Here is a 26,155-nt window from a genome sequence, read left to right as displayed (position 1 = left end):
GCATTTCTAATCACACCTCTGACCTCGGCGAACAACCGATATGATCGCTCATCTTCGTAGGGGAACCTTATCCCATCGCGAACTATGGTAGCTACTTTGACTAGGGAACAGGTCCAACTGTTTGGCGAGACGTCCCACTCCTAGCCTCGGCTGATCTGTTTATCGCTCATCGAAGGGCCCATTAGGACGCCGGCCGAGGATCAGCAAATCCTGATGAATAATCGGTCTCAAGTTGCGACCAGGTGCTGACGAGCGCCTCGTTATGCCGTTGGAGCCGAAAAAGGCTTGGGGGTCCACTACATCACCCTCGGTAGCTTCGTTGACTCATCATGCATCTCCTTGTACTTGCGCTGTATCGACATCCGAAGGGATCTACAGCGGCTTCCACAAACGCCTAAACGTCTCTTTGCCTATAAAAATGAAGAAGCCAAATGTAAAATGACCTCTAGCTGTGCTTTCGAAGACCTACACCGACCCGGCAAAACCTGGCACGACTCAAAGTTCTTTGTGCGATGGATTCATTGATAGCAGAGTCATGGCTAAAGGTGATAACCTTTCCAGCACTGCGCAACATCGTATCGTTCTCCGTGCTATTCCCTAACTTAGTTTAGGTAGAAAATGCCATTGGCCAACGGCCTCAATTGACCGGCGATGTCTTTGCTATGCGGGAGCAGTATAAGGCACTGGCAGATGGGGCAAATGCAACCCGAATTATTTCGCCCAATATTACCGTCGGTAAGAGCGATTTTCGGACTCCTGTTAAGTACGAAGATAAGATGCGATCCCACTCACTGTGCACACAGAAGATATAAAACTCAGTCCCAATCTCACCGTGAGAACTTACACGTCAACAGTCCATCAAGCAGAATCTAAACCACGCCCAGTCGGGTTGTACTTCCACGGGGGCGGGTTTTGCTGTGGTGATTTAGACTCCGAGGACGAGTTCTGCAGGCTTCTAGCCGAATGCCTGCCTTGTATTGTCATCTCGGTGGGCTATAGGCTTGCACCGGAGCACAAGGCCCCCGCTCAGCTGGATGATGCGCTCGAGGCTTGGAACTGGGTAAGTTGCACAACTTACCTCACCATCTCACTCTGACAGTTAAGTTTTGCTTACATTTCAGGCATACAACAACGCGAGTACTTTGAACGGTGATCGTGAGAGATACTTCACTGTTGGTCAGAGTGCAGGGGGTAGCCTCGCTCTGGTAGTGGCACGCCGATTGATCGTGCTTGGCCGGAAACATGAAGTCAAGGGGATCGCAGCCATTGCTCCGTTCGTTGTCCACCCGGATGGTGTTCCTTCGCGTTATATGACCCAATATCGTGCTTTTGATGAGCTCGGAGATGGTCCCATCAACACGAAGCAAGCCATGACCCATTTCTACAGTTGGTGACGCCTATGCATTGACAAGCCGACATTTCGTTGACCAGGGTGGTTACAGAAGCAATCCAGGCGCCGCCCGGCGACCCAGACGTCTACATTCTCAATGCGGAGGCGGATTTACACCAGTTCCCTCCGACCTACCTTGCAGTCTGTGGGATTGATCCACTGCGAGACGACGGCCTTATCATCTACGACGCCTTGAAGACAGCTGGGTATGTTTGCCTCCTACTTTAGTGCCTGCCTATAAAATTTTGTTCATTCTAACCTTGCCTCTTGCAGAGTTTCTGTAAAACTGGATTATTACCAAGGTTTGCCACACGTGTTCTGGGCTTTTAAGTGTCCTGCTCCAAGCGGTGATTTCGTGGCGGATGTCGTGGCTGGTATTAGGATTTTCACGCATACTTCACAGACCATTGCCGCGCAAGACTAGGTCGACGGTGCTCAAGGTATGCCGAGTGCAGGGCGGTATGTTATTTGCAGCAGTGTGCTGAGAAATTTCCGTGATATAAAGAAGATTGGACAACTTTTTTCTCGACTACAGGTAGATGAGATGAACAGAGGAAGGTGGACGACTGATTTGGACCAAAAGTGGACTAGTGATCACTAAGTTAGGACTAGCGCAGTGGAACAGACACACTATATCTTGACAGAAATCTGGCAGAACGACAACGTATGGACAAAATCAGATATATTGAAATCTCTAACTAACAAAAATGACAAAACCCGCGTTTTTCAACAATCTGTGCGGATATAGATGACTAACTATAATATGCACTTTTGTATGGTATGGTTGGTATCAGTTGTTATATGATTTTCCGGGTAAAATACCCTGTTTCTACCATATATTTAATCTTAGTACATATTCGACACACCCCCTAGTTTTTAGAGCTTAATTTTTCCTAGCTCTAAGAACTACTAATTCCTTTATTTCTACACTCTTTTTAAAATAGCCTCTATTTTTCTGGATTATATAACTAATCTCTCTCTCTTTTAATTGTTACGGACATGCTAGTCACCAATCAATTATAGGGACCGCAACTACTGATGGGCCACCGAGAGCTAAGTGGTCTTCTTAGTGGTCTTTTTTCAAGGTTAGTAGACTTTTAGTAGTTCTTTCAGTAATCCTTTTCGTTGTCTTTTTGGTAGTCTTTACAGATATTCCTTTTAGGTGTCTTTTGTTCATAGATTTCCCCCCTTGTTGGTCTTGTAGTTAGAATATAGGCGATTAAAACGCCTTCAAATGTGCATATTAAATTTTCTATGTATAAGGTCTGATTTCTAGTGGCAACAGCTACCTAAACTGCTCCCATGCATATTGATGTTGTATTGTACAGAGTCTTTAGGGCATCGGATTGTTGAGCCATACCATCTTGGGACTAGCGTCAGATAACGGTCCGATAAGGATATGATCACGTGTAGCGCAGCTTCCGCGGAGAGATTGAGAGAAACATCTCGACTTGACGCGAGACAATAGAACGAGTGTTTGGGGCCCGGACGATTTGTTTGCCTGCCGCAAACAGTTCCGTTATTGAATATCTAGCTATATTAGCAAATACAGCCACTCAACCCCGAGCCAAGAATGAACCAAACCACGAGGCGCGTAGTGTCGCATATCCTCCACAGACCTCGCAACGCAGTACTTCCAAGATGTCCAGGAAGATGGAACTCCACGTTTGAACAGAGAGAATGGTCCACGCCGCTAGCGAAAACATTGGCCAATGTCATGAAGGTACCTATGCACTTCGCATTACCTCCCACTGCTTTTTTGCTGATCGTTCACTTCTGGAAATTAGGTCACTGGTCCCGTACCAATCGCGGCGTTCATGCGCCAGGTATTGACTTCCCCAGATGGCGGATACTACACGACTCGAGGGGAGAACGGAGGTGTGTTCGGCAAAAATGGTGATTTCGTCACATCGCCCGAGATCTCGCAGGTCTTTGGAGAGTTGATCGGCATATGGACTATTGCGGAGTGGATGGCGCAGGGGCGGACGAGGAGTGGTGTTCAGCTGATGGAGGTTGGCCCAGGAAAAGGAACATTGATGGATGATATGCTGCGGGTGAGTGGTTGCACTTATTCCTGTCTTTCTTTTATGAATAAAGGACATGAAGTCATTAGACTAACCACGATTTCTATAACCAACAGACTTTCCGAAACTTCAAGAGCTTTTCTTCGAGTGTTGAAGCTATTTACCTTGTGGAAGCTAGCGGAACTCTCAGAGAAGTGCAGAAGCGGCTGCTTTGCGGCGAGGAGGCTGTGATGGAAGATACGGATATCGGACACCGGAGTGTGTGCAAGTACTTTGACGTACCCGTTATCTGGGTGGAGGATATTCGTCTGCTGCCGCATGGTGAGTGATGATCTTAAGTCAGTTGCCCGTTTGTCTGATGCTGACCAATGACATCGGCGATGCAGAGGAAGGCAAGACACCCTTCATCTTCGCACATGAATTCTTCGACGCGCTTCCAATCCATGCATTCGAATCTGTTCCACCATCTCCAGAGAACCAGCAGGCCAATGAGCCACGAAAGATCATGACTCCCACCGGCCCAGCTGAACTACATAATCCGCCCAAACACGCAAACACCCCGCAATGGCGTGAGCTAATGGTAACATTAAACCCAAAAGCCGTCGAAGAGAACATCAAAGGAGAGCCTGAGTTCCAATTGACCAAAGCCAAAGCTTCCACGCCGTCATCGTTAGTGATCCCGGAGATCTCCCAGCGTTATCGAGCACTCAAGTCGCAGCCAGGCTCAACCATTGAGATCAGCCCCGAGAGCCGAATCTATGCTGCGGACTTTGCGCGCCGTATCGGGGGTGACTCTGCTTCTGCGCTTGCCGCTAAAAAGATGTCTGCTTCTAGCCCGCCGCCGTCATCACAGAAGAAGACTCCATCTGGTGCAGCCCTGATCATGGACTACGGGACATTGTCAACCATCCCCATCAACTCTCTCCGCGGAATCAAAAGTCACGAAAAAGTAGCACCACTCTCAGAACCGGGGCGTGTGGATGTCAGTGCGGATGTGGATTTCACTTCGCTGGCTGAAGCGGCCATCGAAGGCAGCGATGGCGTCGAGGTCCACGGTCCTGTTGAACAGGGTGATTTCCTCGGGGCTATGGGCATTGAGGAGCGCATGCGGCAGCTGCTCCGTAAGGTGCAAGATGAAGAGCACAAAAAGACACTAGAGACCGCCTGGAAGCGATTGGTTGAGAAGAGCGGCGGATCAATGGGACAGATCTACAAGGTCATGGCCATTGTACCTGAAAATGGAGGACAGAGACGGCCGGTTGGTTTTGGAGGCGGCATTCAAATGTAGGCCTGCAAGTATATTCGTCTTGTGTTTCAATAGACTCAGAGCGTGACTGCTCATTTCATGTACAATAATTTCATCTTCCATCAAATAGAATAGCATGGACTCGCCTAACATACAGAAACAATCAAGCAGGGCTCCTCAGCCCCAATCTCCCAAAATAACAATAATAAAAATGAAGACAATCAATGCATCCAAGTGGTATCTCTCCTATCAAGTTCGTTAAATCTCATGAAAAAAAAAAGGCAGATGCATAAAGTGACCGAAACCCTCATCATCTCAAGGCTGAACTCAATATTCCTCCCAGATATCCGCAGCATAAGCCTCAGTCAGCTTAGAATCGTTGCCATACTTCTGCTGCCATTCCACAAACCCACCCTCGAGTACAAATACTTGCTGCTTCTGGCTCTCTTCCGCACCAAGGGTGCTCTCAAGCTCGCGCGCATAGCGAAGGGCTGCAGAGGGGCCACGTTGCTGACTGAGTGCACAGTGGAATACAACCATTTTCTTGTCTTTGAGAGTGCGAATAAGCTCGGGCATGCGCACGTCCAGCGTTGTGCTGGGGACCCAAGTTGATGAGCGGATATGGCCACCAATGTGGTCTGTTTCAACTGTCAGCCGATAGTCTTTGACTATATGGTAGAAGAATAGTTATTTACCCGAGTCCCGGACGTCGACAATAGCTAAATTGCTTGGCTCGCCGTTGGAGAGCAGGGCCGCTAGAACATCGCGGCCCATGCGGGGGAGAGTTGCGATTGAGATGGATGACATTCCTTTTTTGGCGGAATTTTGTGGAACTTGTATGTCAAGAGAGTTATTCAAATTTAAATGAGAGAGATATTTGTAAGTTCACAAGATTTGCAGGTGCGATGTTTGCGATCTCTAGAAAATGTCCCCAAAGCAGTTAGCACGTGACCTACAATTTCCTTTCCAATCGGGAGACGATGATTTTCCGTCACGGCAACTTCGAGCACCTCCGACCCTGCGTGCCCACCTCGCTCAATCTTTCCTTTCTAAGCTCGGAAGACAATCCAATCCACCCCCATAGCCCTGCTGCTTTGACACGAGCGAGTCCAATCAAAATGGACTTCCGTCTCCTGGCCCGCAGCCTCCGCGCCAGGCCAACACCATGGCTCCAACAGCAGACCCAGCTACACCGCGTCTCCCTCGCGAACGGAGTGCGCTATAATTCCTCCACCTCATCACCCAGAACACCCTTCAAACCCACATCTCCCACCGACCAGCCTACCACAGCCCCCGAGGCCGCTCAGAAAGCCCAAAAGCCGACCTCCGACGCCAACGAGCCAAGCACAGCCGCCCCCGAGGCCGCAAAGCCAGCCCGCAAGCCAGTCTCCGACTTCGACGACATCCTCAGCAGACTCGATCTCAACAAGCCCCGAGAAGCACCCAGCAGCCAGCGCCGGATCTTCTCAGACTCGCTTTCTCGGGCTGTCGGCGAAGGCGCACAGAGCAGCTACCGGGCACGGTCGAGGGCGCCTCTGCCTGCGCGCAAGGTCGAGCTTAAGCTCGGACCGACGCTTGGTCGTCAGGTTCACGTTGAGCCTGAGCGTGGTACTGATCTGGGCGGTGCGCTGCGCAAGCTTCAGGCTACTATTTCGCAGAATCGCGTGAAGCATGATGCTTTTGATCAGAAGTTCCATGTGAGGAAGGGTATGGTGCGCAAGCAGAAGAAGATGGAGCGGTGGAAGAAGCTGTTCAAGTTCTCGTTCCAGGGGACTGTGCAGAAGATCCAGCGTATGCAGGCGCAGGGTTGGTAGTTTTATGCTGCTCCTTTGCTTTGGGCTTCTGTGCTGCGGCTTGTCTACTCGGCTTGTATATATATACTGAAGAGGCTGGTGTGGGTGATGGACTGAGTGGGCAGGTGGCATTGGCCTGGAAATTGGTGTTTTCTTTTGTTACTTGTACAACTATTATCTAGGTACTTGATTTTTCTGTTGAATTTGGCTCTTGCATTAGATATGGAATGCATCGGATTTGTTTGACTCGATCACTTGGGATATAGCATCATGATATGTAGACCACTAGCAAAAAGCTAGTGGTCAATCCTGCCTCTCAAGTTAGGTACACTGTACACGTCGTAAGCGCCACTCTATATGTACCCAGGATATACACCCCTTCCTCTCGGTTCTCCATATCAATCCCGCTTCCCACTTGGGAGCCCATATCCAGTTCCAACCCCGTTCCCATTGCCATTGCCATTGCCATGAGCAGGGCCAGAGTAACCACCGTACCCATTACTCTTTCCCCCGTTGCCAAAAGTAACACCAGGACCCTTCGCTCCACGCGCGGGGGTCCCACCCAAAAGCCCATCTCCATGCCAAGCGACCCGCCCACGACCACGCCCACCATTGCGCTCCCAGAACAACGCAACCAAAGCGCCAACAGAAGCCGCCATAACAAAGAACACGAGCTTAGAAAAGAAAGACCCAGAGCTCTTCCCAGATCCAGTCGCCAAAGCCAGCCACGAGTCCAAAGCAGGCCGCACCGGCCACCCAATACTGGCACCGCCCTCCAGCCACGCAACGTGGAAAGAGAAGGTAAGCGGCTCTCCACGCACAACCTTAGTGCCGTGCCCGGCAGTCCAAGGCTCGCGCGCCGCCTGAGCAAGAGCAACAGGTTCCTCGTCCTCGTCAAGCTTGGCATTCTTGCCGGTATTGTCGAACTCGGGAGTCGAGTATGCAATACCGCCAACCGCGAAGCCGGGCTGTCCAGACTGGCGGCCGGTGGTCTTGGTGTTTTGTTCTGCAGCCGCGTCCGAGGCCATGTTGTGCATGACGACGTTCATATCCGTCCAGATGTGCAAATGGCTCCGCTGGAGCGTGCCCTGCAGCGCGATTGTGAGCGGCGTGAAGGGGGGCCCGTTTTCGGCTAGTGCGGAGAGGGTGTCTGCATCTCCTGACTTCTGGTCCGAGTCTTTGTCCGCGCGCTCTGCTGCGCCGGCGGATGGTGTTAGCGGCGCTGTTGGCACGCGGCAGCTCATTGGTACATCTGCGTGGACGTAGAACTCGAGGAGATGGTACAACTCATCGGAGAGGGAGTCGATGGTGCATGTTATTGTTTCGGAGATGCCGTAGTGGAGGGAGAGAGGGCGGGCGGTTTCGTTGCAGGTCACGAAGGGGACGTATTGGAGTTTGCCGAGATTGTCAGTGACCTGGATGTTTTCGGAGTTGCTGTTAGCTTTGTGGATTCTTGTGGTTTGCGCTCTTGTCATCGTGTCAGGAGACGGTAGGGAGGCTGGTGGCGCTTACATGCTCTCCTTCCCTGCAGGTGTAGAACAAGCAATGGTTAGCAATGCTCTACAGGTTGGTTGAAGAGTGCTCTCACATGGTCCGGTTCAGACATGACACTGGGATATCCTCTCTCAGTTTGTATCCCTCGCTGTTGTCATTGTTCCCCGCAAGTGCGCTGGTTGGCCACAATGCGCCTGTTAAAGACAGCAACGCCACTGCTGCGGAAGATGGGCTCAATTGGCGCATAGGAGACATGGTTACTTTTTTATTCCAGTAATTGTAGGAGGTTAGCCGCCCCGCGTCGGCAAGTTTCCAGAGTTCGAGGATTGCACAGGAGTTGAGGACGGAGTTCTACCGCGTTGCGGAGTTGCGGGCAACAAAGCAGGTTTCCCCTTGCTACTTCCAACCACCTCCGTACTTCCAATTGCATCATCTTTAAACCTATCTCTATTCTACAATGTGATTCGCAATCTATACAAAACATTATTTGGTAACAAAAATTTTGAGAATCATTCATTTGTTTGCAAACAAAGAGAAATATGTGGAAAATCGTTGCTCGTCAAAACTACACATCCCACAGTGCTTCATATAAGACTAAAACACTCTAAGACAGATTGGCCTTCTGCTTGAAAGCAAGCAACAGACCACTGGTGGAGCTGTCGTGGTTGGCACCTTCGCCCTCGGTCTCCAGCTCGCTCTGGATGTTCTTGGCAAGAGCCTTGCCCAACTCGACACCCCACTGGTCGAACGAGTTGATGTTCCAAATTGCACCCTCGGTGAAGGTGACATGCTCGTAGTAGGTGATCAGAGCACCCAGGGTGGAGGGGGTGATCTTTTGAGCCAAAATAGAGGTGGTGGGGCGGTTACCCAAGAAAGTCTTGTGAGCAACAAGCTCCTCAGCAGCACCCTCAGCCTTGACCTGGGCAGGGGTCTTTCCAACCATCAGAGCCTCGGATTGAGCGAGGAAGTTAGCAGCCAGCATGCGCTGGTGCTTGCCACCCTCGACGGGGTTGTGCGACTCGGCCGCCATCAAGAAATCGGCCGGGATGAGCTTGGTACCTTGGTGCAGAAGCTGGAAGAAGCTGTGCTGCGCGTTGGTGGCAGGCTCACCGAACAGGATGGGTCCGGTGGTGTACTTGACGTATTCACCAGTGCGAGTGATGGCCTTTCCGTTGCTCTCCATGGACAGCTGCTGCAGGTAGGCGGGGAAGCGGTGCAGGTACTGATCGAAGGGAGCAACCAGGTGGGTTTGAGCACCGAAGAAGTCGCTGTACCAAACGCTCAGCAGACCACCAAGAGCGGGGATGTTCTTCTCAAGGGGTGTTTCCCGGAAGTGCTTGTCCATGGCCTGGGCACCAGCCAGGAACTGGTGGAAGTTGTCGTAACCAATGTACAGAGCGACAGATAGGCCAATGGCACTCCATACGGAGTAACGTCCACCCACCCACGACTCGAATCCGAACATGTTCTTGGCATCAATGCCGAACTTGGTGACCTCGGCCTCGTTGGTCGACAGGGCCACGAAGTGCTTAGCAATGTATGAATCTTCCTTAGCAGACTTGAGGAACCAAGACTTGGCAGTGTTGGCGTTGGTGGTGGTCTCTGCAGTAGTGAATGTCTTGGAGGCAATCAGGAAAAGGGTGGTCTCCGGGTCGGAGTCCTTGAGCGCTTCAGCGATGTGGGTGCCGTCGATGTTGGAGACGAAGTGGAGCTTAATGTCGGGGTGACCGTAAGGCTTGAGAGCTTCGGTGACCATTACAGGGCCACTAGGTGCAGATGTCAGCTACAATTTCTGTTTCACCAAGGACAGGAAAGCTTACAGATCGGAACCACCGATACCAATGTTGACGATGGTGTTGATCTTCTTGCCGGTGTAACCCTTCCACTCGCCGCTGCGGACCTGCTCGGAGAACTCCTTCATGTGCTCAAGCACGGAGTTGACATCCTCAACGACGCTCTTGCCATCAACCTGCATGGGCTCATTGGCAACATTACGCAGAGCAGCGTGGTAGACAGCACGGTCCTCAGTGAAGTTGATGTGCTCACCACGGAACATAGCATCACGGAGCTCCTCAACGTTGGCCTCCTTAGCGAGTTTGACAAGCAGAGAGACAGTCTCCTGGGTGAGGAAGTTCTTGGAGAAATCGAAGAGGACCTCCGTGTTGTCTACGGTGTTGGCGAACTTGTGGCTGAAGTTCTCGAAGCGCTTGGGGTCCTTCTGGAACTGATCCTTGAGGACTAGGTTGCGTCCCAAGGTGGTGTGGTGCTCCTGGAGCTCCTTCCAGGCAGGAAGGTCGCTGGTTTGCGAAAAGCCGGGCATGATGACGATGAGGGGTTCTATGAGGAAGAGGGTCAGCGCGGGGCAAGCGGAATATAAAGGCAATGGTGAGGTAAATCAAGTTCAGGATATAGATGAAACTTATGAACGTACATAAAAGGTAAAGGGGGTGATAGAAAAGAGTGAAGAAACAGAAACAGTAACAAGAAAATGAATGGCGTCAGTTGCTTCCGGCGCATTGGGGTCCGAGGGGTCGTGGGGCAACATCATCATTGCCGCATTCGGCTGTTATTTCACTTATTTTGCCTATTTAACTTGTTTTTTTTTTTTTAATCTACCGGTACATTTGTAGTTAACTGCTATTATTGTTTTAATTGGAGCCTTTAAATATTATTATTTCTCCTTTTGTTCTCCGAAGGTACTGAACTTTGTATACCCGGTATACCAATTCGGCCACCTGTAATCTCGTACTCCGTAGGCTATTGCTTTTACTCTTCTGGGCCAGGTCCAATTCGATACCAGAACGTTTTCTTGTATGGCGGGGCGTTGAAAATTGAACGGCTATAGCTTTTTCCAGTTGAAATGGTCCTATTCTCAAGGAGACCAATGCGTTAAACCTCCTGTTGGGATACTGGCCACTACTGCAAATCTACATGCGTTGCAATGTACCTCTCAATCCTCCCGAGGTCCAGATACATGAGGAATTTTAATGATCTTTTGGTTAATTTGAGAGTAGATGGATCCTGTTCATAGAAGATGTTCATAAGATACTCCGTATAAGGCAGGACATTTGCAGGTACAAACATGTGCACAGCCGGCTAACAGGGCACGTGCCACATTTCCGGTGTTCTGGACAATTCACCGCGTATCTCACCGCCTGTGCTTTTTTGTTGGCAACTGACAGCTGATATATCGGTTTGAATTGAGCCTTGATCAACCTCACTTCCTCACAAGTGGTACGACTTACACCATGTACAATCCTTATCAAGGTGAGCACTGCTTTCTCCTTGACCTTTGAGAAGGCGTTGATGCTTCGAAGAAACTAAGACTAACTTTTACATAGCTCCCGGTCTTTATGGGCAGGCTCCTGACTACGGTGCCTATGGTGCGCCTCCGGGCATGGGTGAGTTAGCTCCTTTCCCACAATAGTTTCATTTTCAATTTAGGCTGACCAGTTCCAGCACCTCCTCCAGGGATGGCTGCTCCAGGCACTGCTGCTCCTCCCGGCATGCAGCAAGCAAATATCCAGCCTGGTCGTCCAGGAAGCTTCCCGCCCAACTTCCAGCCGCCTGCGAATATGCCAAACATTAACTTTTCTGCACCGGTGATTCGCTTGGGTACCTCAGGCCCGGCCAAACCTGCAGCTCAAGAGAGTGGTCGGGAACGGGGTTCCGACGCTCCTGGGCGCCGCGGTGGTCTGGGGTCAATGGGAATGGATACCCAGCGTCATCATGGTCGCGAGACCATGATGCAGCTCCAGCCGCCTACACGCGATGAGATCGTGCGCACGCTTTTTATCGGCGGGATTACGGAAGGCGCAGGTGGTGATGATGGCATTGAGCGTATTTTACGATCTACTGGTATCTTGCGTCGCTGGATTCGCGCCACGGATGCTGATGAGAAACCTTGCCGGTTTGGCTTTGCCGAGTACGATGACCCGGAGAGTCTTGAGATCGCGGTTGAGACCTTGAAGAACGTTGAAGTGCCGGTCAAGAGACAGACACCCCGCGCCGAAGGCGAGGAGGAAAAAGCGGTTGAAAAGAGCATGCTTCTGGTGCGTATAAATCCCTCCCCCCCCCCCTTTTCCTCAAATCTGACTTCTAACTTGTCTAATAGGTCGTCGTCGATGAAGGTACCCTCACCTACCTAGAGCAATTCGAGTCTAGCCGAGCAGAGCAAGACCCCGAGGAACGCCAGGCACGTTTCACCGCTGCCCGCAAAAACCTGGATAATGTCTTGTCGAGCCTCTTCCATCCCACAGCCCCGCTTCAAAAGGAGGAGATATCGGCCCTTGATCGGGAAGGCGACAGTGAAATGAAGGATGCCGAGGTTGCGAAGGATGGGGAAGTGGTCACTATTCCCATTACAATTGAAGATGAGCTAGCCGATATCCCCCCAGAGATGCGCGCCAATGTGGCCAAGGAGATCTCGGCTTTCCGTGAACGAAGCACCCGCCGCGACATCGAGCGTATGAAACGCGAGGAAGAGATCGAGTCGATGGAGCGTGCACGCAATTCTGGCTCCCGGATCAGTCGACTTGCTTCGCCTCCGGCATCCGCTCCCATTGGCCCTGCTGCTGGTATTAACGGTATTCCGTTGGGCCCGCGGGATCGCAATGTGTTGAACGCACCTTTGGGTCCGAAGGCGTTCGGTGTGCAGATTCCCAAGGATTATCAAAAGGGAGTTTCTTTTGTCAATGGTGGGGCCCTCAACGGAGTTTCCATTGACCGCGAAGGCGAGGATTCCGATGCCAGCGACGAAGAAATCGAACGCCGCCGACAGGATCGGCTCAAGGCTGAGCAAGAGAAGCAATTCTCAGACCAAGAGCGCCGCTGGCTTAGCCGTGAGCGCAGTCGAACTGCTGCCCTGGAGCGAGAGAAGAAGCGCGAGGATGAGGAAGATGGAAAGTTGCAAGCTGCACACGATGAGATGGAAGCACGACTTGCCGCTTGGAACGACGATACCGAGGACAGCCGGAAGGCGGTCGATTACTACGCAGATCGCGGTGCCTGGCTCCGGAACCGTGCAAGCTTCCGCTCTCGTGAGGCCAACATTGACGATGCCGATCGCGCCGCTGAGGATCGCGAACGTGTGCAATCCGCCAAGCAGCAAGAGCAGGCTCGCGGCATGGCCGACGACTTCCTCGCTCGCCAGGCAAAGGAGCTCGAGACACGTCCCCAGGAGGCACCACGCGAACCCCAACGCTTCAAGCTCTCTCTTGGAGCCGCCGCGCAGAAGGCCCAGGCCGCGACCACGCGCCGCGCAATGGCCGATGTGGAAGGTCTTCTAGAGGACGAGGAAGAGCCCGTTACTACGACCCGTCGCCCACTTATCCCGATCAAATTCGATTCCGCGGCCGAAGCTGCAGGTCTCACCGACGAGGAACGTGCTCAGGCGGCCCGTCAACTCGCAGCAGAGATCCCGGCCGAGAAGGAAGGCCTGTGGAACTGGGCGGTCAAGTGGGAGTTTGTGGACGATGCTGTCATCACCGACCAGCTCAAGCCTTTCGTCGAGAAGAAGATCGTCGAATATCTTGGTGTACAGGAGCAAATGCTGGTAGATGTGGTGGAGGAACATGTGCGGAAGCATGGATCGCCTCAGGAGTTGGTGGAGCAGCTGGCGGAAGTGAGTATTTATCCATTCTTCTTCTTTGTGAGACAAGTTACTAACCGCAGTCCCCTATCTCTAGGCATTGGACGAAGAGGCCGAAGTCCTTGTTCGCAAGCTTTGGCGGATGATCATTTTCTTTTCCGAGAGCGAGAAACGAGGCCTGTCCTCGTGATAAGGCTGCATATCAAAAACAGGTCCCTGTGCCTGATGTCTCTAAGCTTCACTGAAATACAATATGTACACAAAGGAATAGCTTCATGTATGATTCCAGTCTTTCTGAATCACGTCCCTCCGAGCTTTTTCAACAGGATCTAGTCTAGTCTGCATGTAGATGTAACGTCCCACGTAGCTTGGGGTAAATCACGGAGCAGCTCCGAGTATAGTATCTGTGTTGTGATTGGTGGAATGACATATTTTCCCGGCAGTTGCAATTCTCCACCAATGAGAACGGGACTGCGGCAAATGGCAGACGAAGAGGGAGGGGCGCGGGATAAACTGGAGATGGCGCGGGGGAATAAATTTGCTGTATATACAGAGTGGAATCTCTTTCGGTGTTTTAAATCTTTTCTCACTGATATCTCCCATCTCCTACTCTTCTCTGTGCGTCTTTGAGCTGCCAAAACAAAAGGGTGAAATCGACCCTCGACTCTATACCCCGGATATATACACCCCGCATTTCTAGATTAACCAACGTGTTTCTCTAGAACTGACTTGCGCCAGCAATATTTATAGCCATTGACAGAAGTAAAGCCTATTTCTACCACCAGAAGTAACACCTATTCACAATGGTCAAAATCACTGGCTTCACCACGCGGGACGTGAGGTTCCCGGTACGTCAATCTTGCCCCGGAGCATTTCCGTATACCCAATGCACTTAATACTGACGATCTCACCATAGACGTCGCTTGACAAGACCGGCTCAGATGCCATGAATGCAGCAGGTGACTACTCCTCCGCCTACTGCATCATCACCACAGACTCAGAACACTCCGGACATGGCATGGTACGTCACACCACATCACCCACCTGCAAGACTCCAATTAACCCAAACCCCTATAGACCTTCACAATCGGCCGCGGCAATGAAATTGTCTGCGCAGCAATCTCCCTGCTCGCCCCAATGGTAGTTGGCAAAGATCTGGACGAGATGACCGCAGACTGGGGCAAGACCTGGCGGTACCTCGTCTCCGACAGCCAGCTGCGCTGGATCGGCCCCGAAAAGGGTGTGATCCACCTCGCCCTCGGCGCTGTCGTCAATGCCCTCTGGGATCTGTGGGCCAAGACCCTCGGCAAGCCCGTCTGGCGCATCGTTGCGGACATGACCCCCGAGGAGTTCGTGCGTTGCATTGATTTCCGCTACATCACTGATGCCATCACGCCCGAAGAGGCTATCAGTCTGCTGCAGGAGGTTGAGTCTGGTAAGCAGGAGCGTATTAAGGAGGCAGAGGCTAGTAAGGCCGTCCCTGCTTACACTACCAGTGCCGGATGGTTGGGATACAGCAAGGATAAGCTGAAGTCATTGTTGGAGCAGAGTGTTGAGCAGGGTTATAGACATTTCAAGCTGAAGGTGGGAGGAGATTTGGAAGATGACAAGACTCGCTTACGTATTGCACGTGAGGCTATTGGGTATGACAAGGGTAATATTTTGATGGTTGATGCCAACCAGGTACGTTATCTCCCCTGGGACCGATTCCGTTTTTCGAGTCAGACTGACACTAGAGAAATGAATAGGTCTGGTCCGTCCCCGAGGCAATTACCTGGATGCAAGAACTCGCAGAGTTCAAGCCCTGGTTTATCGAAGAGCCAACCTCCCCCGATGACATCCTCGGCCACGCCGCCATCCGCAAGGCCCTGGCCAACACCCCCTACGGCCCCGTGGGCGTCGCCACGGGCGAGATGTGCCAGAACCGCGTGATCTTCAAGCAGCTGCTGCAAGCCGGTGCCTTGACTGTCCTGCAGCCCGACGCCTGCCGTGTCGGTGGTGTGAACGAGGTTTTGGCTATCCTCCTGCTGGCACGCAAATTCGGCGTGCCTATCGTGCCGCACTCGGGCGGTGTCGGTCTGCCAGAGTACACACAGCACCTGAGCACGATTGACTATGTCGTCGTTACCGGCAAGAAGAGCGTCCTCGAGTATGTGGATCACCTCCACGAGCACTTCGTCCACCCATCTAGCGTTAAGGATGGTTACTATGTAACTCCCTTGGAGCCTGGGTACAGTGTTGAGATGAAGGCTGAGAGTATGGATGCTTTCGAGTACCCCGGTCAGGAGGGGAAGAGTTGGTGGAGATCGGAGGAGGCTAAGAGTATTATTGATGGGCCCAGAGTTGTATAAATTTGGTGATGGGTTTGAGTGTGCGGTTTGTTCTAGATGATCATGTGTTTATGTGTATTCATGTCCATAGCTTTCAAAATTGTTTTACATATAGTACTCACTTGGGTCTAGATTGACTGTAGATATATATACACGGCTGTCTTACGCTGGGCCGAAAATTCTCAATGGACCTTAGCCATGTACTAAGGCGACTGCCTTTGGAGTATGAAGCCGATCCAAATATAATGGAACACATAGCTCGGTCCCTCTACACCATGCAATTAAACATACATCGTAGGCAGGCTAGTATGGTGAAGCTGCTCCTGAATATGGAGTGTTTGCAAATTCATCAACATGCATAGATCCCCAGGATCAATTCGATTTTGTTGAGTAAATGTGGGACGACTAGCGCATTGAAGTTAAATCCCATAAAACTATGATACATCTTACAGGTCATCATAAGAGCCTGAGTGGACGGCCAGTGGCTCGGTCCTAGAAAATACAAGGGGGCGCATTGTCCAAACTGGCACAGACCAGCTTGGAGCAAGCGCCAAGAACCAAAAAGTTCAGAGGCTGCGAATGTTCAAATGCTCATCGCAGATGAAGGCGTAGAACCTATGTAGTGTGGTTGGAGGTGAAGGGGTATAATGAGAAGTTGGCATGATTGCCAGATCAGCGCCACTGAATACCAAAAATCTTCAAGGCGCTAGTCACATTAGCCTTCTCTGAGGCTTTTTCGAGGATGATGCGAGGGTGGCCCTTCACATCCAACGCGAGAAGCTGGTACTCGAAATTGCTCTTATCCAAAGGCTTCATCATATGCACGACGACCACGCCGGAGTTGAGAGGACCCTCGACCTGAAAATCACGGTTAGTACACATATCACAAATTGACCGGAAAAGGTGTCATACATGGAAATGCATGCGAAGGTGCTCACGACCCAATCGATCCTTTTCAGTTGATGATCTAGTCATTGTCAGTATTTCGTTTCTATAGCATTATGCTCAAACCATAGAACCTACGCGATAGGCTTGTTTCGTGCCCACCGGCTCGAGGTCTGCTCGCCATATGCCTTGATCTCTCTTCGATCACCGAGCAATTTTATACACTCGGGGTCATCTTTAATGCGCCCTACCGCTGTTTCAAATTGCCATGTCTTGCTGTTTGGCGACAAAACCTCCTGATAGAAAAGTATGATGACTCCGCCCTATTGAGATCATGGAGTCAGCAACTGCTCGCCAGGTTTTCGTGAATGAATGCAGTTCATACCGTCAGTACTGCTCCAGCTAACACGACAACGAAGTTGAAGGATTGTTGTGTTGTCCGCGCAACCTTTTCTCCGCGACTCAAATCGCCCCACCGAACTCTCCCATCATCAGAGAAAACTGTAACGCCTTTCTTCCTTGACGAAATAGTTTGAGGCCCGCTGCCTATGTTGTTTTGCGTGGCGTAGAGCCGAGTGATCTGTGTCTGTATGCGGGGAGAGGGGCGGAGGACAAGAGATGCCGGCGATAGTCGGGGAAGAGCGCGCAGTTGGATAGAACTCATTGTGAAGGATCAAAACCGAGCGTCTTGGAACAAGTTGGAGTATCTGAGTCGAATACCGGACTCGATCATCTTCCACCTGGGCGAGGTTGCTACCGATCTTGATAATCGGCAGCACGTGATTACAATACGGTATTACAATACGGCCTTTGGCGGAGAAGGTCCCGGCCAAATGGGAGGCGTTGTATGACGATTACACCAGGGACAGGGTCGAGAGAGTCCACGTTCGCCGTTCCCGACTCGGGATGCTTTGCTCTTTGCCTCACCTGCTCACATTCTCGCCCAAACCCCCATTTTCCTTTTCTCTTTCCCATTGATCTCTCCTCGGTACCATCATGAGTGCCACAAAGGCGCAGTCTCAAAAAATCTTTGAGAAGGCCAAGCTGAAGCCCGCGAACAAGGTGCGCACACCCCCACCCCCGTACGCTGTATGATTGTGGCACTCGATTCTGATGTTTTTGCTTTTAGGTGTGCTTCGACTGCGGCACTAAAAACCCGACATGGTCTTCAGTTCCATTCGGTATCTACCTGTGCCTTGATTGTTCAGCTCACCACCGTAATCTCGGTGTGCACATCTCCTTTGTCCGATCAACAAACCTCGACCGTACGTATCTTGCCACACAATTTCTTTACACGCCAAATGTGCCGGTAGCGCAACGCTGACATTTCATGCAGAGTGGCAATGGGAGCAACTGCGGGTTATGAAGGTTGGCGGAAATGAGTCTGCGACTAAGTATTTCCAATCGCACGGAGGTTCCGCTGCGCTGGCGAGCAAGGACACCAAGGTCAAATACACGTGCAATGCGGCTGTCAAGTATAAGGAGGAACTCAAGAGGCGCGCTGCGCTGGATGCGCAACAGTCAGTGGATCCAATCTCGGTGGAACTGGCAGGACCACGTGCTAACCAGTGTTATTGCTTTATTTAGGTACCCCGGCGAAGTCATCATCACAGATCTCCCCGCTGGCACTCCCTCAGATGGGTCGAACACCCCTGCTGGCGACGGTGACGACGATTTCTTTTCCTCCTGGGATAAGCCCTCGATCAAGCGTCCGAGCCAACCCCCATCGCGCACCAATACGCCCCCCGTTGTCAGCCGGACCGGCTCTCCTTTCTTGAACGCTGGTGCCAACGCAAATGGATCCCGCTCGAAATCCCCCTTGTCTGCATCGGAAGAAAAGAGCGCATCTCCCGCACCTACTGCAATCCGGCCCACCAGTGTTACTCGGAAGTCCTCTACTGCAGCTAGCTCTGCAAAGAAGGGCAGTGTCCTCGGTGCCAAGAAGGCACCCAAGCTCGGGGCTAAGAAGGTTGCTGCTGCGGATATAATTGATTTCGACGAGGCAGAGCGCAAGGCCAAGGAAGAGGCTGAGCGTATTGAAAAGCTTGGCTACGACCCCGAGGCTGAGCAGGCAGAAGCCGAGGCCAAGAAGGCCACTGCTGCCGCCGCTATCCCGATCGCTTCTCCTATCCCAGTCAGCCCTGCTGGCAAGTCTAACGACCGAAACTCGGGTGATGTGGAGCGACTAGGCATGGGTGTAAGCAGACTTGGCTTTGGCCAGGTGTCGAAGCCCGTCGCCCCCAAGAAGCCAACCTTTGGTTCTGTTGGCCCTGCCAAGCCCAACCCTGCTGATGGTAAATTTCCCTCGTTGATCGTACAATTACAACATATGAAAAATAAGCTAACATTCGTCACAGAAGCGGAACTCACCCAGACCAGAACCCGATTTGGCACTCAGAAGGGTATTTCGTCTGATGAATTCTTCGGACGGGAGCGGTTTGATCCCGCCGCCCAGTCGGAGGCCAAGGAACGTCTCCGTCAATTCGATAGCGCTACATCCATTTCTAGCAACACCTACTTCGGCCGGCCCGAGGATGAGCTCAATTCACTTGACGATGGGTATGGTGATATGGAGGTTGCTGCTAAAGATTTCATCCGCCGCTTTGGTATCACGGCTGGAGATGATATTGAGAACCTGTCGCATCTTGTCGGCGAAGGTGCAACTAAGCTACAAGGTGAGAAATTTTTTATTTGGTCATGTAACCACTTCTTGCTGACTGAGTATCATCAGGTGCTATCCGCAACTATCTGAACAACTAGGCTAGTCGCCCACGTTCATCAGATATTACGCCTTCTATCACCCCAAGTACCTTAGCAAGCAACATTGTTCCCTGACTACCCCCAGTCCCGTCCTCTTCGTGCACGACGTATATTGTGTCTCCCCCTGCTCACCTCGCCCCCTTGACAATATTTCTTTACCTGGAAAAACCATTGCGATAAGCAGTCGGCCAAAATCTTGGGTCTCATATCATTCTGGTTTGCAATCTGGCGTGTGATTGACGATTTTTTGTCTTTTTCCTTGCTTCTTCGCATTCCTACACAGCAACACAGGATGATCGAAGGGGCCTTTTATTTTATTTTGCTCATTTCGTTGATATGTTTTAGGATAATCGAGAAATTCATGATTTGATATTATTGATAGACAAGAGTTTTTGACAAAAGCACAACTCCAATCTCTCAAGTCCCGCACCGCTCAACCAAAACTCCATGATGAATGAAGAGAACACAGTAGTACATGATAGTACAAGTCACACCCAAGTGTTGAATACAAAAAAGGCCCCATATATAAAGCAGCAGGGCAAGGCCACATGTATATAATAAGTGACGTAGCAAGTACGACCTCAATCAACGCGATAAATCGCATCCGCAACCTTCGCCACCTGCCACATCTCATGAACATCATGAACACGAACAATATCCGCCCCACCAGCCACGCTAGCAGAGACAGTAGCAGCCGTACCCCAAACGCGCTCCCGCGGCGTCTTTACCCCAGTAATATGACCAATGAACCTCTTCCGACTAGGCCCCATCAACCAAGGGAAGCACTCAAGCCCCGGCATCGCACGCAGCCTCGGCAACTCCCGCAATATCTCCAAATCATGCGGCTGGATCTTCGCAAAACCAAGACCCGGATCGAGGATAATGCGCCAGCGCCGGATCCCCGCCTCTTCGGCAGCCGCAATGCGCGCCACCAGCTCAGCAGCCACTTCCGGGATAACCCCAGACGGGTACTCGTGCAGGGATGTCATCGTCTGCGGCGTGCCGCGCATGTGCATCAGGATCACGGACTTGCCGATCCGCGCTACTGTCGGCAGCATTTCTGGGTCGAGGAGGCCGGCTGAGATGTCGTTGATGATGTCTGCGCCGGCGGCGCAGGCGGCTTCCGCTACGCTGGCCCGGTAGGTGTCAATGCTGATGGCGATGTTGGCGGCTTCGGGGATCGTGGTTCGGATGTGCTGGATTGCTGGCACTACGCGGGCGATCTCTTCGGCTGCGCCGACAGGTGTTGAGCCTGGGCGGGTGCTCTCGCCGCCGATGTCGATGATTGTTGCGCCGGAGGCGATGAAGTTGCGCACTGTTTCTGTTATGTAGGTTAGGTCTGTGGCGGGGTGCTTGCCGCCGTCGGAGAAGGAGTCTGGCGTTAGGTTGAGGATTGCCATGACGTGGGTGCTGCGCTTGGGATCTGTTGCGCGCAGGGATGGAAATAGTGGTGAGATTGGGGTTGTTGACGTTGGCGTTGGTTCTGGTGGCGGGAGAGCCTTCAGATGTGTGCTGTATGTTTGCGTGTCCTTCCCTGGTAGTGGAGGGTATTCATTTGGGATTAATCTAGTTTCAGATGGTTAGTTTTGTCTTTCTTTTGTGTCGGTATGGCATATCAAGCCATTGGGGGCGTACTGGCTGAGAGGTCGCAATACAAAGTCTCGCTCGAGCATCAGTTTGTGTGGGATGTTGAGACGCTCGTGAGAGAAGATCTCCTGATCATATAGTAGGATATCCAAGTCAATAGAGCGTGGGCCTTTGTCGATGAGCTTCTTTCTGCCCATAGCAATCTCAATGGCTTGAACAGTGTCCAAAAGATCCAAAGGTGCAAGGGTTGTTTCAACCTGAAGGAAATTAACGATTGGCTACCAAGTTTGGGTATTGCATTAACTTTGCTAGCATACCTCGCATACACCGTTGATGAATGTATCTTGATCAAGCACATACATCGGTGCTGTCTCGAACAATGAACTTGTCCTTTTCACTTTGATACCAACCCGGTCCATTTCAAGACAAGCTTGCTCAATCATTTCTACTCGGTCTCCGACATTGCTTCCCAGGGCAATAAAAGCCCGGTGAAGGTCTGGACTGGGGAACTTCAAATTCATCTTGGAGTCAACTGCTTGCGCAGTGGATAAATTCCTCACAGGCGGGGTCAAATGCAACGACGTTATTGAACGTCGTGGTAGACCATTTCTGGTGAGAATTCTCGATGTCAATTGGGCTGTATGTACCAATTGGGGTTGATAATGCGACCCTATTGTATATTAGTGTTGGATTAAAGCGCAGACATGGCAAATCAAAAGAAGAAAAAAATGCGGGACAGGCATATTTCCCCATTGGGACGATACGCCGATAAGCGTAGGGGCTTCTAAGAAGTAGCTATGCACATACCCAGGCTCCGTGGTGAGGATATTCTGTAACTATAAGATATCGTCAGATTCGCCACAGTCAATTGATTATTTGGGGGCTTTACCTTGTATGCAACGGTCGATGATCAATCCTGGCTGGAGCAGCCAATGGCGAAAGTCTTAGCGATCTCCCCGTTTGCCGTGGATAAGTGATGAAAGATGCCAATGGAGGGGCTCTCTGGATTGCCCTTGCATTCATGCTGATTTGAGAAGGGAGGCAATAATACCAACAGTGTAAGAGCTTCGAGTCTGTTCTGGTAAGCTTCACGTGGTTCGCCTCCTTGGCGTTGACGCCTTGACGCTTTGACACCTGGATGCCTTGATGCCTTAATATCTTCATCCCAACAACCCGATTAATAGATACATCGCCTACATTCCTTCATCTAATAATGTTTGGTGCAATTGGTATTATTAATTCATCCTGGAATTAAGCAGGCACTATTGGCTTTTCGGTTCCTCGTTTGTAGGCTAGGAACCAATGAAGTGAGGCAGAGAATGACGAAGTGTCCAGGAACTCGTTTTACCAAATCCATCCTACAGACAAAGTTCCGCTTGTCAGGCCAGTCAAGATAAACCAAACTTGCAATGAAACCCAAGGGAACATGAAGATTCAGTCTCAACCTTCAGTATCCCATTTGAACTCGATGAGAAGTACTTCCGTTCTAGATGACTCGGCTCTCCTCGCTCCAGCTCGTTACATTGAGTCTTCTTCGTCAAAGAATGTGCGCTCAAAACTTATCGATGCATTCAAAATCTGGGTGCAGGTGTCCCCTAAATCATTAGCAGCGATCAACGATGTCATTAATGATCTTCATAACTCTTCCCTAATCCTGGATGACTTCCAAGACAACTCACCACTCCGACGAGAGAGAACAGCAACCCATCTCATTTTCGGACCTGCGCAATCAATCAACAGCGCCACATACATGTTTGCAAAAGCTGCTCAAGATGTAGACGCCCTGGGTGCTCCTCAGATGATGACTGCCATTTTACAGGGCCTTGAGACGATCTTCATTGGTCAGAGTTGGGATCTAAGCTGGAGACATCATTTCCATTGCCCCACGGAATCAGAATACCTCGCTATGGTGGACAAGAATACTGGTGCCATGTTGACCATGATGGTTCAGCTTATGCAAGCCAATGGCAAAACACCGCCCTTCGCATATGGACTTCCACCACTGGCCCGTCTTTTCAGCCAATGGTATCAGATTCGCGATGACTACATGAATCTTCAAGGGACAGATTATTCGAAACGAAAGGGGTTCTGCGAAGATCTCGATGAGGGGAAATTGTCCTACCCAATTGTGAAATGCTGTCAAAAGAGCGAGACAATCAAAAACATCATTTTCGGCATATTCCAACAAACGCGAATGGCAAACACGAAGATGATGCGTGAGAGCAAATTGCAGATTTTGGACCTCATGTCGAGTGTTATGGCTCTGGAGGATACATTCGATTATCTTCGGCAGCTGCAACGGGAAATTGAATAGGACATCCGAGAGATTGAGGTCTTGACAAGCGAATTTAACCCAGAGCTATTGCTCTTGGTGAAAGTATTAGGAGTAATCCCCAAGCCTGGTGCAAGGGGCATTGCACCGCTTAATATCTCAGCCGCTATCCAATTGGAAGTTCTATTTTCTTTCTTCTCCACTAGTTTATCCTCATTTGACTTACTTTGGAAGAGCACCATTAGGCGTATGACACCTGTTGCTATCGTTTTACAAAAGTGTACACATTGCGACGAAGGAACCTGTCAGATTCCATAGTATAGAACCTATGTAACTTCTACAACAATCTCAACTCACATTGCAACATGAATCTTGACGTCTTCGTAGACCTCTCCCAGCAGAACCGTTCTCTGAAGTAGATAGCTAGCTGGCTTTGATGATATATAAAAAGCGAAGCAGGCTCAGCCCTCCCCGTGAACGTCACCAAAGAAGATCGCATTGATATTGATTTCAAAATTCTAGGTTAGGTCCTGCTTGATGATATCTGCCGCCTTCTCAGCAACCGCAAACACAGTCGCCTGGATATTGCCCCTCGGCTCCAAGGGGAAGATACTGGCATCGACAACGCGGATATTAGCTGAGCCATACACCTTCAGGTGAGAATCCACAACACCGCCATCTTCCTGTGGCATCATCGCACAGGTACCGCTGACATGGAACAAGGACAAGATGAGCTCTTTGCAAAGCTCCTTTGCTTTCTCGAGGTCCGTGAGAGGCTCCGGTGTGTGGAGACGCTCGCCACCCTTCTTCAGCAGCGACGCCATCGGCTCCGTCTCAGAGATCTTGTCCATCCACATACTATGCCGAGCATGCATTTCCAGATCAACGGGGTGACGGAGGGTTCCGTGATCAATGAGAGGAGCAGCCTTTGGATCGGGAGATTGGATATGGACGGATCCTCGTGATAGAGGGTAGCTAAGAAGAGAAATAATACTGATAAAGAAACCCGGGTGCCCGAGACTGAGAAGACGTTTAGTGGATTCTCCTTCACGGGGCAGAATCTGGAATGGCGCTAAAATAAATTGAGCGGTAGGCTCATCGGGATTCTGAAGCACAGTTTGCAATGCTTCATATTGCTTCTTATGTGTCCGCGAGATGTCCGGGCTATCCATCGATGCTTGCAGCTTCTGGAGCAATTGAATCCTCTCGTCTTCGGGGGTGTCTACAAGCGGCATGAATGCAGAGATCAGGGGCACCATGCCCAGAGGTCCCGAGCCATCCTTCTGATAAGCGGCCATGGCGGCACCGGCAATGACGGGGTCCCTCGCCATGTCGCCCGACGGCATACCGTCTGCAACTTCATATCCAAACGAGACAATACCGTGATCTTGCAGGTTCTCGCCAACACCGGGGTTGTTGATGATAGTCGGGATCCCGTAGGACTGGAGGAGGGTTTCATCTCCAACACCTGATAGCTCTAGGATCTGAGAGGATTGGGTTGTTCCGGCGGCAAGAATAACCTCTCTCGCGACTGAAACGGTGTACACATCCGAGTCTTTGCTAAAACGAACACCAGTAGCAACAGCATTATTATCGTTGTCCCCCTTCTCCATAATAATCTTTTCAACACAGGCTCCCGTCACGACCCGGAGGTTCGATCGGACTTGGACATCCGGCCCCAGATACGCAGCTGCAGAATGACTCCTGGTGTGGGTAACTGGATCCACAGCACCGGGGCTCACGAAGGGACCTGTACCGGCGCCATTGATTGGATCATCGGCCTGCGGGTATCCAAGGGTCTTGAAGGTGTTCATCCACGCCGCATGGTACGGCATGTACTGATCTCCAAATGACACTTGAACAGGACCTGTACTACCCTGATCCTGCTGGTCATATTTCATCCCCTTGAAGAACTCACGGTTGCCACTCGATGGGGGTGTAGCTGTGTGAAACTTGCGAATATATGGGGCCAGGCCATCCCATCCCCAGCCGGGATTGCCTAATCTTTCCCAGGCATTCAATCCGGAACGAGAGGGATAGATGATCATTCCCATATTGATCGCCGAGGAGCCTCCCAAAGTGCGACCTTTGTTGGCTAAGAGTTTGCGGCCATTGAGTTGTTCCTATTTTACATGAGTAAGGCTAGTGGCGATACTTATGGGGTTTGGGTGGACAATAGCGTACCTGGGGACATGATCGGAAATTCCAATCAAAGTCCTCGTCTTCAAACGTCGCCGGCCCTAAGCCGGGGACAGTAATTCGAGGGTCGTTGAGACGGTTTGTTCCCGCTTCCAGGACGAGTACGCGGATATTGGGATTTTCGGTGAGTCGGTTGGCGACCACGAGGCCAGCAGTACCTCCGCCGACAATCACAAAGTCATAAGATGCGTTCTCAAGTCCTTCCGAGGACTCGGTGTTAAAAGAAGTCATGTCTAGGTACGTTAATGTGAGTGATTTGCGACGTGCATGAGACGGAGCTTTTTTAAAAAGAAAATATATTCGGGGATGCTCTCGGATGGCAGTGGACTAATAGCGGGGTTCTCAACCAAGGGTCGTCCAACTGTTTTATCTGACCGTGGTTTCTTTTGGAAGACCAACGAGCCGGGGATAAGCCGCGCTATGCATAACGTAGGAAGGTCAAGGACCTTTGGTTCGGGAGGGGCCGGTGCGGACTAGGCTCCACCTTTAACCCGTGGACATGCACGTGCGGATCCACCCATACACTAGTGAACCTACTTAAGTGGAGCCGGAAGTATCGCGAAGAATATCCTTCATGATGATATG

The 26,155-nt window shown here is 51.1% G+C and overlaps 13 protein-coding genes across 13 annotated transcripts; 7 read left to right on the top strand and 6 right to left on the bottom strand.

Moving 5' to 3' along the window:
- Window positions 1-438: 438 nt before the first annotated feature.
- Window positions 439-1,814, top strand: N7471_011327 (alpha/beta hydrolase; the record flags this gene model as incomplete). The annotated part of the gene is made up of 6 exons (XM_057284046.1): window positions 439-507; window positions 612-735; window positions 885-1,060; window positions 1,122-1,386; window positions 1,443-1,596; window positions 1,664-1,814. The coding sequence occupies 6 exons, from the start codon at window positions 439-441 to the stop codon at window positions 1,812-1,814; spliced, it is 939 nt and encodes a 312-aa protein (XP_057130312.1).
- Window positions 1,815-2,963: 1,149 nt separating this feature from the next.
- On the top strand, window positions 2,964-4,702 carry N7471_011326 (S-adenosyl-L-methionine-dependent methyltransferase MidA; the record flags this gene model as incomplete). The annotated part of the gene is made up of 4 exons (XM_057284045.1): window positions 2,964-3,113; window positions 3,178-3,444; window positions 3,531-3,735; window positions 3,801-4,702. 4 exons carry the CDS (start codon window positions 2,964-2,966, stop codon window positions 4,700-4,702), a joined length of 1,524 nt encoding a protein of 507 aa, XP_057130311.1.
- A 285-nt stretch (window positions 4,703-4,987) lies between these two features.
- Window positions 4,988-5,467, bottom strand: N7471_011325 (phosphatase YCH1; the record flags this gene model as incomplete). The annotated part of the gene is made up of 2 exons (XM_057284044.1): window positions 4,988-5,298; window positions 5,356-5,467. The coding sequence occupies 2 exons, from the start codon at window positions 5,465-5,467 to the stop codon at window positions 4,988-4,990; spliced, it is 423 nt and encodes a 140-aa protein (XP_057130310.1).
- Window positions 5,468-5,640: 173 nt separating this feature from the next.
- Window positions 5,641-6,474, top strand: N7471_011324 (mitochondrial 37S ribosomal protein bS21m; the record flags this gene model as incomplete). Its single annotated transcript, XM_057284043.1, has 1 exon — window positions 5,641-6,474. One exon carries the CDS (start codon window positions 5,641-5,643, stop codon window positions 6,472-6,474), a length of 834 nt encoding a protein of 277 aa, XP_057130309.1.
- A 377-nt stretch (window positions 6,475-6,851) lies between these two features.
- On the bottom strand, window positions 6,852-8,202 carry N7471_011323 (uncharacterized protein; the record flags this gene model as incomplete). The annotated part of the gene is made up of 3 exons (XM_057284042.1): window positions 6,852-7,868; window positions 7,966-7,978; window positions 8,042-8,202. 3 exons carry the CDS (start codon window positions 8,200-8,202, stop codon window positions 6,852-6,854), a joined length of 1,191 nt encoding a protein of 396 aa, XP_057130308.1.
- A 349-nt stretch (window positions 8,203-8,551) lies between these two features.
- On the bottom strand, window positions 8,552-10,267 carry N7471_011322 (glucose-6-phosphate isomerase; the record flags this gene model as incomplete). The annotated part of the gene is made up of 2 exons (XM_057284041.1): window positions 8,552-9,713; window positions 9,768-10,267. The coding sequence occupies 2 exons, from the start codon at window positions 10,265-10,267 to the stop codon at window positions 8,552-8,554; spliced, it is 1,662 nt and encodes a 553-aa protein (XP_057130307.1).
- A 928-nt stretch (window positions 10,268-11,195) lies between these two features.
- On the top strand, window positions 11,196-13,727 carry N7471_011321 (uncharacterized protein; the record flags this gene model as incomplete). Its single annotated transcript, XM_057284040.1, has 5 exons — window positions 11,196-11,214; window positions 11,289-11,348; window positions 11,407-11,999; window positions 12,062-13,570; window positions 13,635-13,727. The coding sequence occupies 5 exons, from the start codon at window positions 11,196-11,198 to the stop codon at window positions 13,725-13,727; spliced, it is 2,274 nt and encodes a 757-aa protein (XP_057130306.1).
- A 613-nt stretch (window positions 13,728-14,340) lies between these two features.
- Window positions 14,341-15,888, top strand: N7471_011320 (L-fuconate dehydratase; the record flags this gene model as incomplete). The annotated part of the gene is made up of 4 exons (XM_057284039.1): window positions 14,341-14,385; window positions 14,454-14,558; window positions 14,615-15,220; window positions 15,286-15,888. 4 exons carry the CDS (start codon window positions 14,341-14,343, stop codon window positions 15,886-15,888), a joined length of 1,359 nt encoding a protein of 452 aa, XP_057130305.1.
- A 651-nt stretch (window positions 15,889-16,539) lies between these two features.
- Window positions 16,540-17,416, bottom strand: tim21 (the record flags this gene model as incomplete). The annotated part of the gene is made up of 4 exons (XM_057284038.1): window positions 16,540-16,725; window positions 16,780-16,834; window positions 16,891-17,075; window positions 17,138-17,416. 4 exons carry the CDS (start codon window positions 17,414-17,416, stop codon window positions 16,540-16,542), a joined length of 705 nt encoding a protein of 234 aa, XP_057130304.1.
- A 332-nt stretch (window positions 17,417-17,748) lies between these two features.
- N7471_011318 (ADP-ribosylation factor GTPase-activating protein) lies at window positions 17,749-19,512 on the top strand (the record flags this gene model as incomplete). Its single annotated transcript, XM_057284037.1, has 6 exons — window positions 17,749-17,814; window positions 17,882-18,017; window positions 18,089-18,272; window positions 18,340-19,046; window positions 19,110-19,427; window positions 19,484-19,512. The coding sequence occupies 6 exons, from the start codon at window positions 17,749-17,751 to the stop codon at window positions 19,510-19,512; spliced, it is 1,440 nt and encodes a 479-aa protein (XP_057130303.1).
- A 581-nt stretch (window positions 19,513-20,093) lies between these two features.
- On the bottom strand, window positions 20,094-22,145 carry N7471_011317 (folic acid synthesis protein; the record flags this gene model as incomplete). Its single annotated transcript, XM_057284036.1, has 5 exons — window positions 21,989-22,145; window positions 21,907-21,935; window positions 21,417-21,769; window positions 21,148-21,356; window positions 20,094-21,078 (listed from the first exon to the last, which is right to left on the bottom strand). Exons 1-5 carry the CDS (start codon window positions 22,120-22,122, stop codon window positions 20,094-20,096), a joined length of 1,710 nt encoding a protein of 569 aa, XP_057130302.1. The 5' UTR covers window positions 22,123-22,145.
- Window positions 22,146-22,567: 422 nt separating this feature from the next.
- N7471_011316 (FPP/GGPP synthase family protein) lies at window positions 22,568-23,413 on the top strand (the record flags this gene model as incomplete). Its single annotated transcript, XM_057284035.1, has 1 exon — window positions 22,568-23,413. One exon carries the CDS (start codon window positions 22,568-22,570, stop codon window positions 23,411-23,413), a length of 846 nt encoding a protein of 281 aa, XP_057130301.1.
- Window positions 23,414-23,889: 476 nt separating this feature from the next.
- Window positions 23,890-25,801, bottom strand: N7471_011315 (GMC family oxidoreductase; the record flags this gene model as incomplete). Its single annotated transcript, XM_057284034.1, has 2 exons — window positions 23,890-25,494; window positions 25,556-25,801. The coding sequence occupies 2 exons, from the start codon at window positions 25,799-25,801 to the stop codon at window positions 23,890-23,892; spliced, it is 1,851 nt and encodes a 616-aa protein (XP_057130300.1).
- Between the last annotated feature and the right edge of the window lie 354 nt (window positions 25,802-26,155).

Source organism: Penicillium samsonianum (genome assembly GCF_028829775.1).
Source record: "Penicillium samsonianum strain IBT 33392 chromosome Unknown utg000007l_segment0_segment0, whole genome shotgun sequence".
Classification (NCBI taxonomy): Eukaryota; Fungi; Ascomycota; class Eurotiomycetes; order Eurotiales; family Aspergillaceae; genus Penicillium; species Penicillium samsonianum.
Note: the sequence above shows the minus strand (reverse complement) of the source record. Positions and strands in the feature narration are given on the sequence as shown.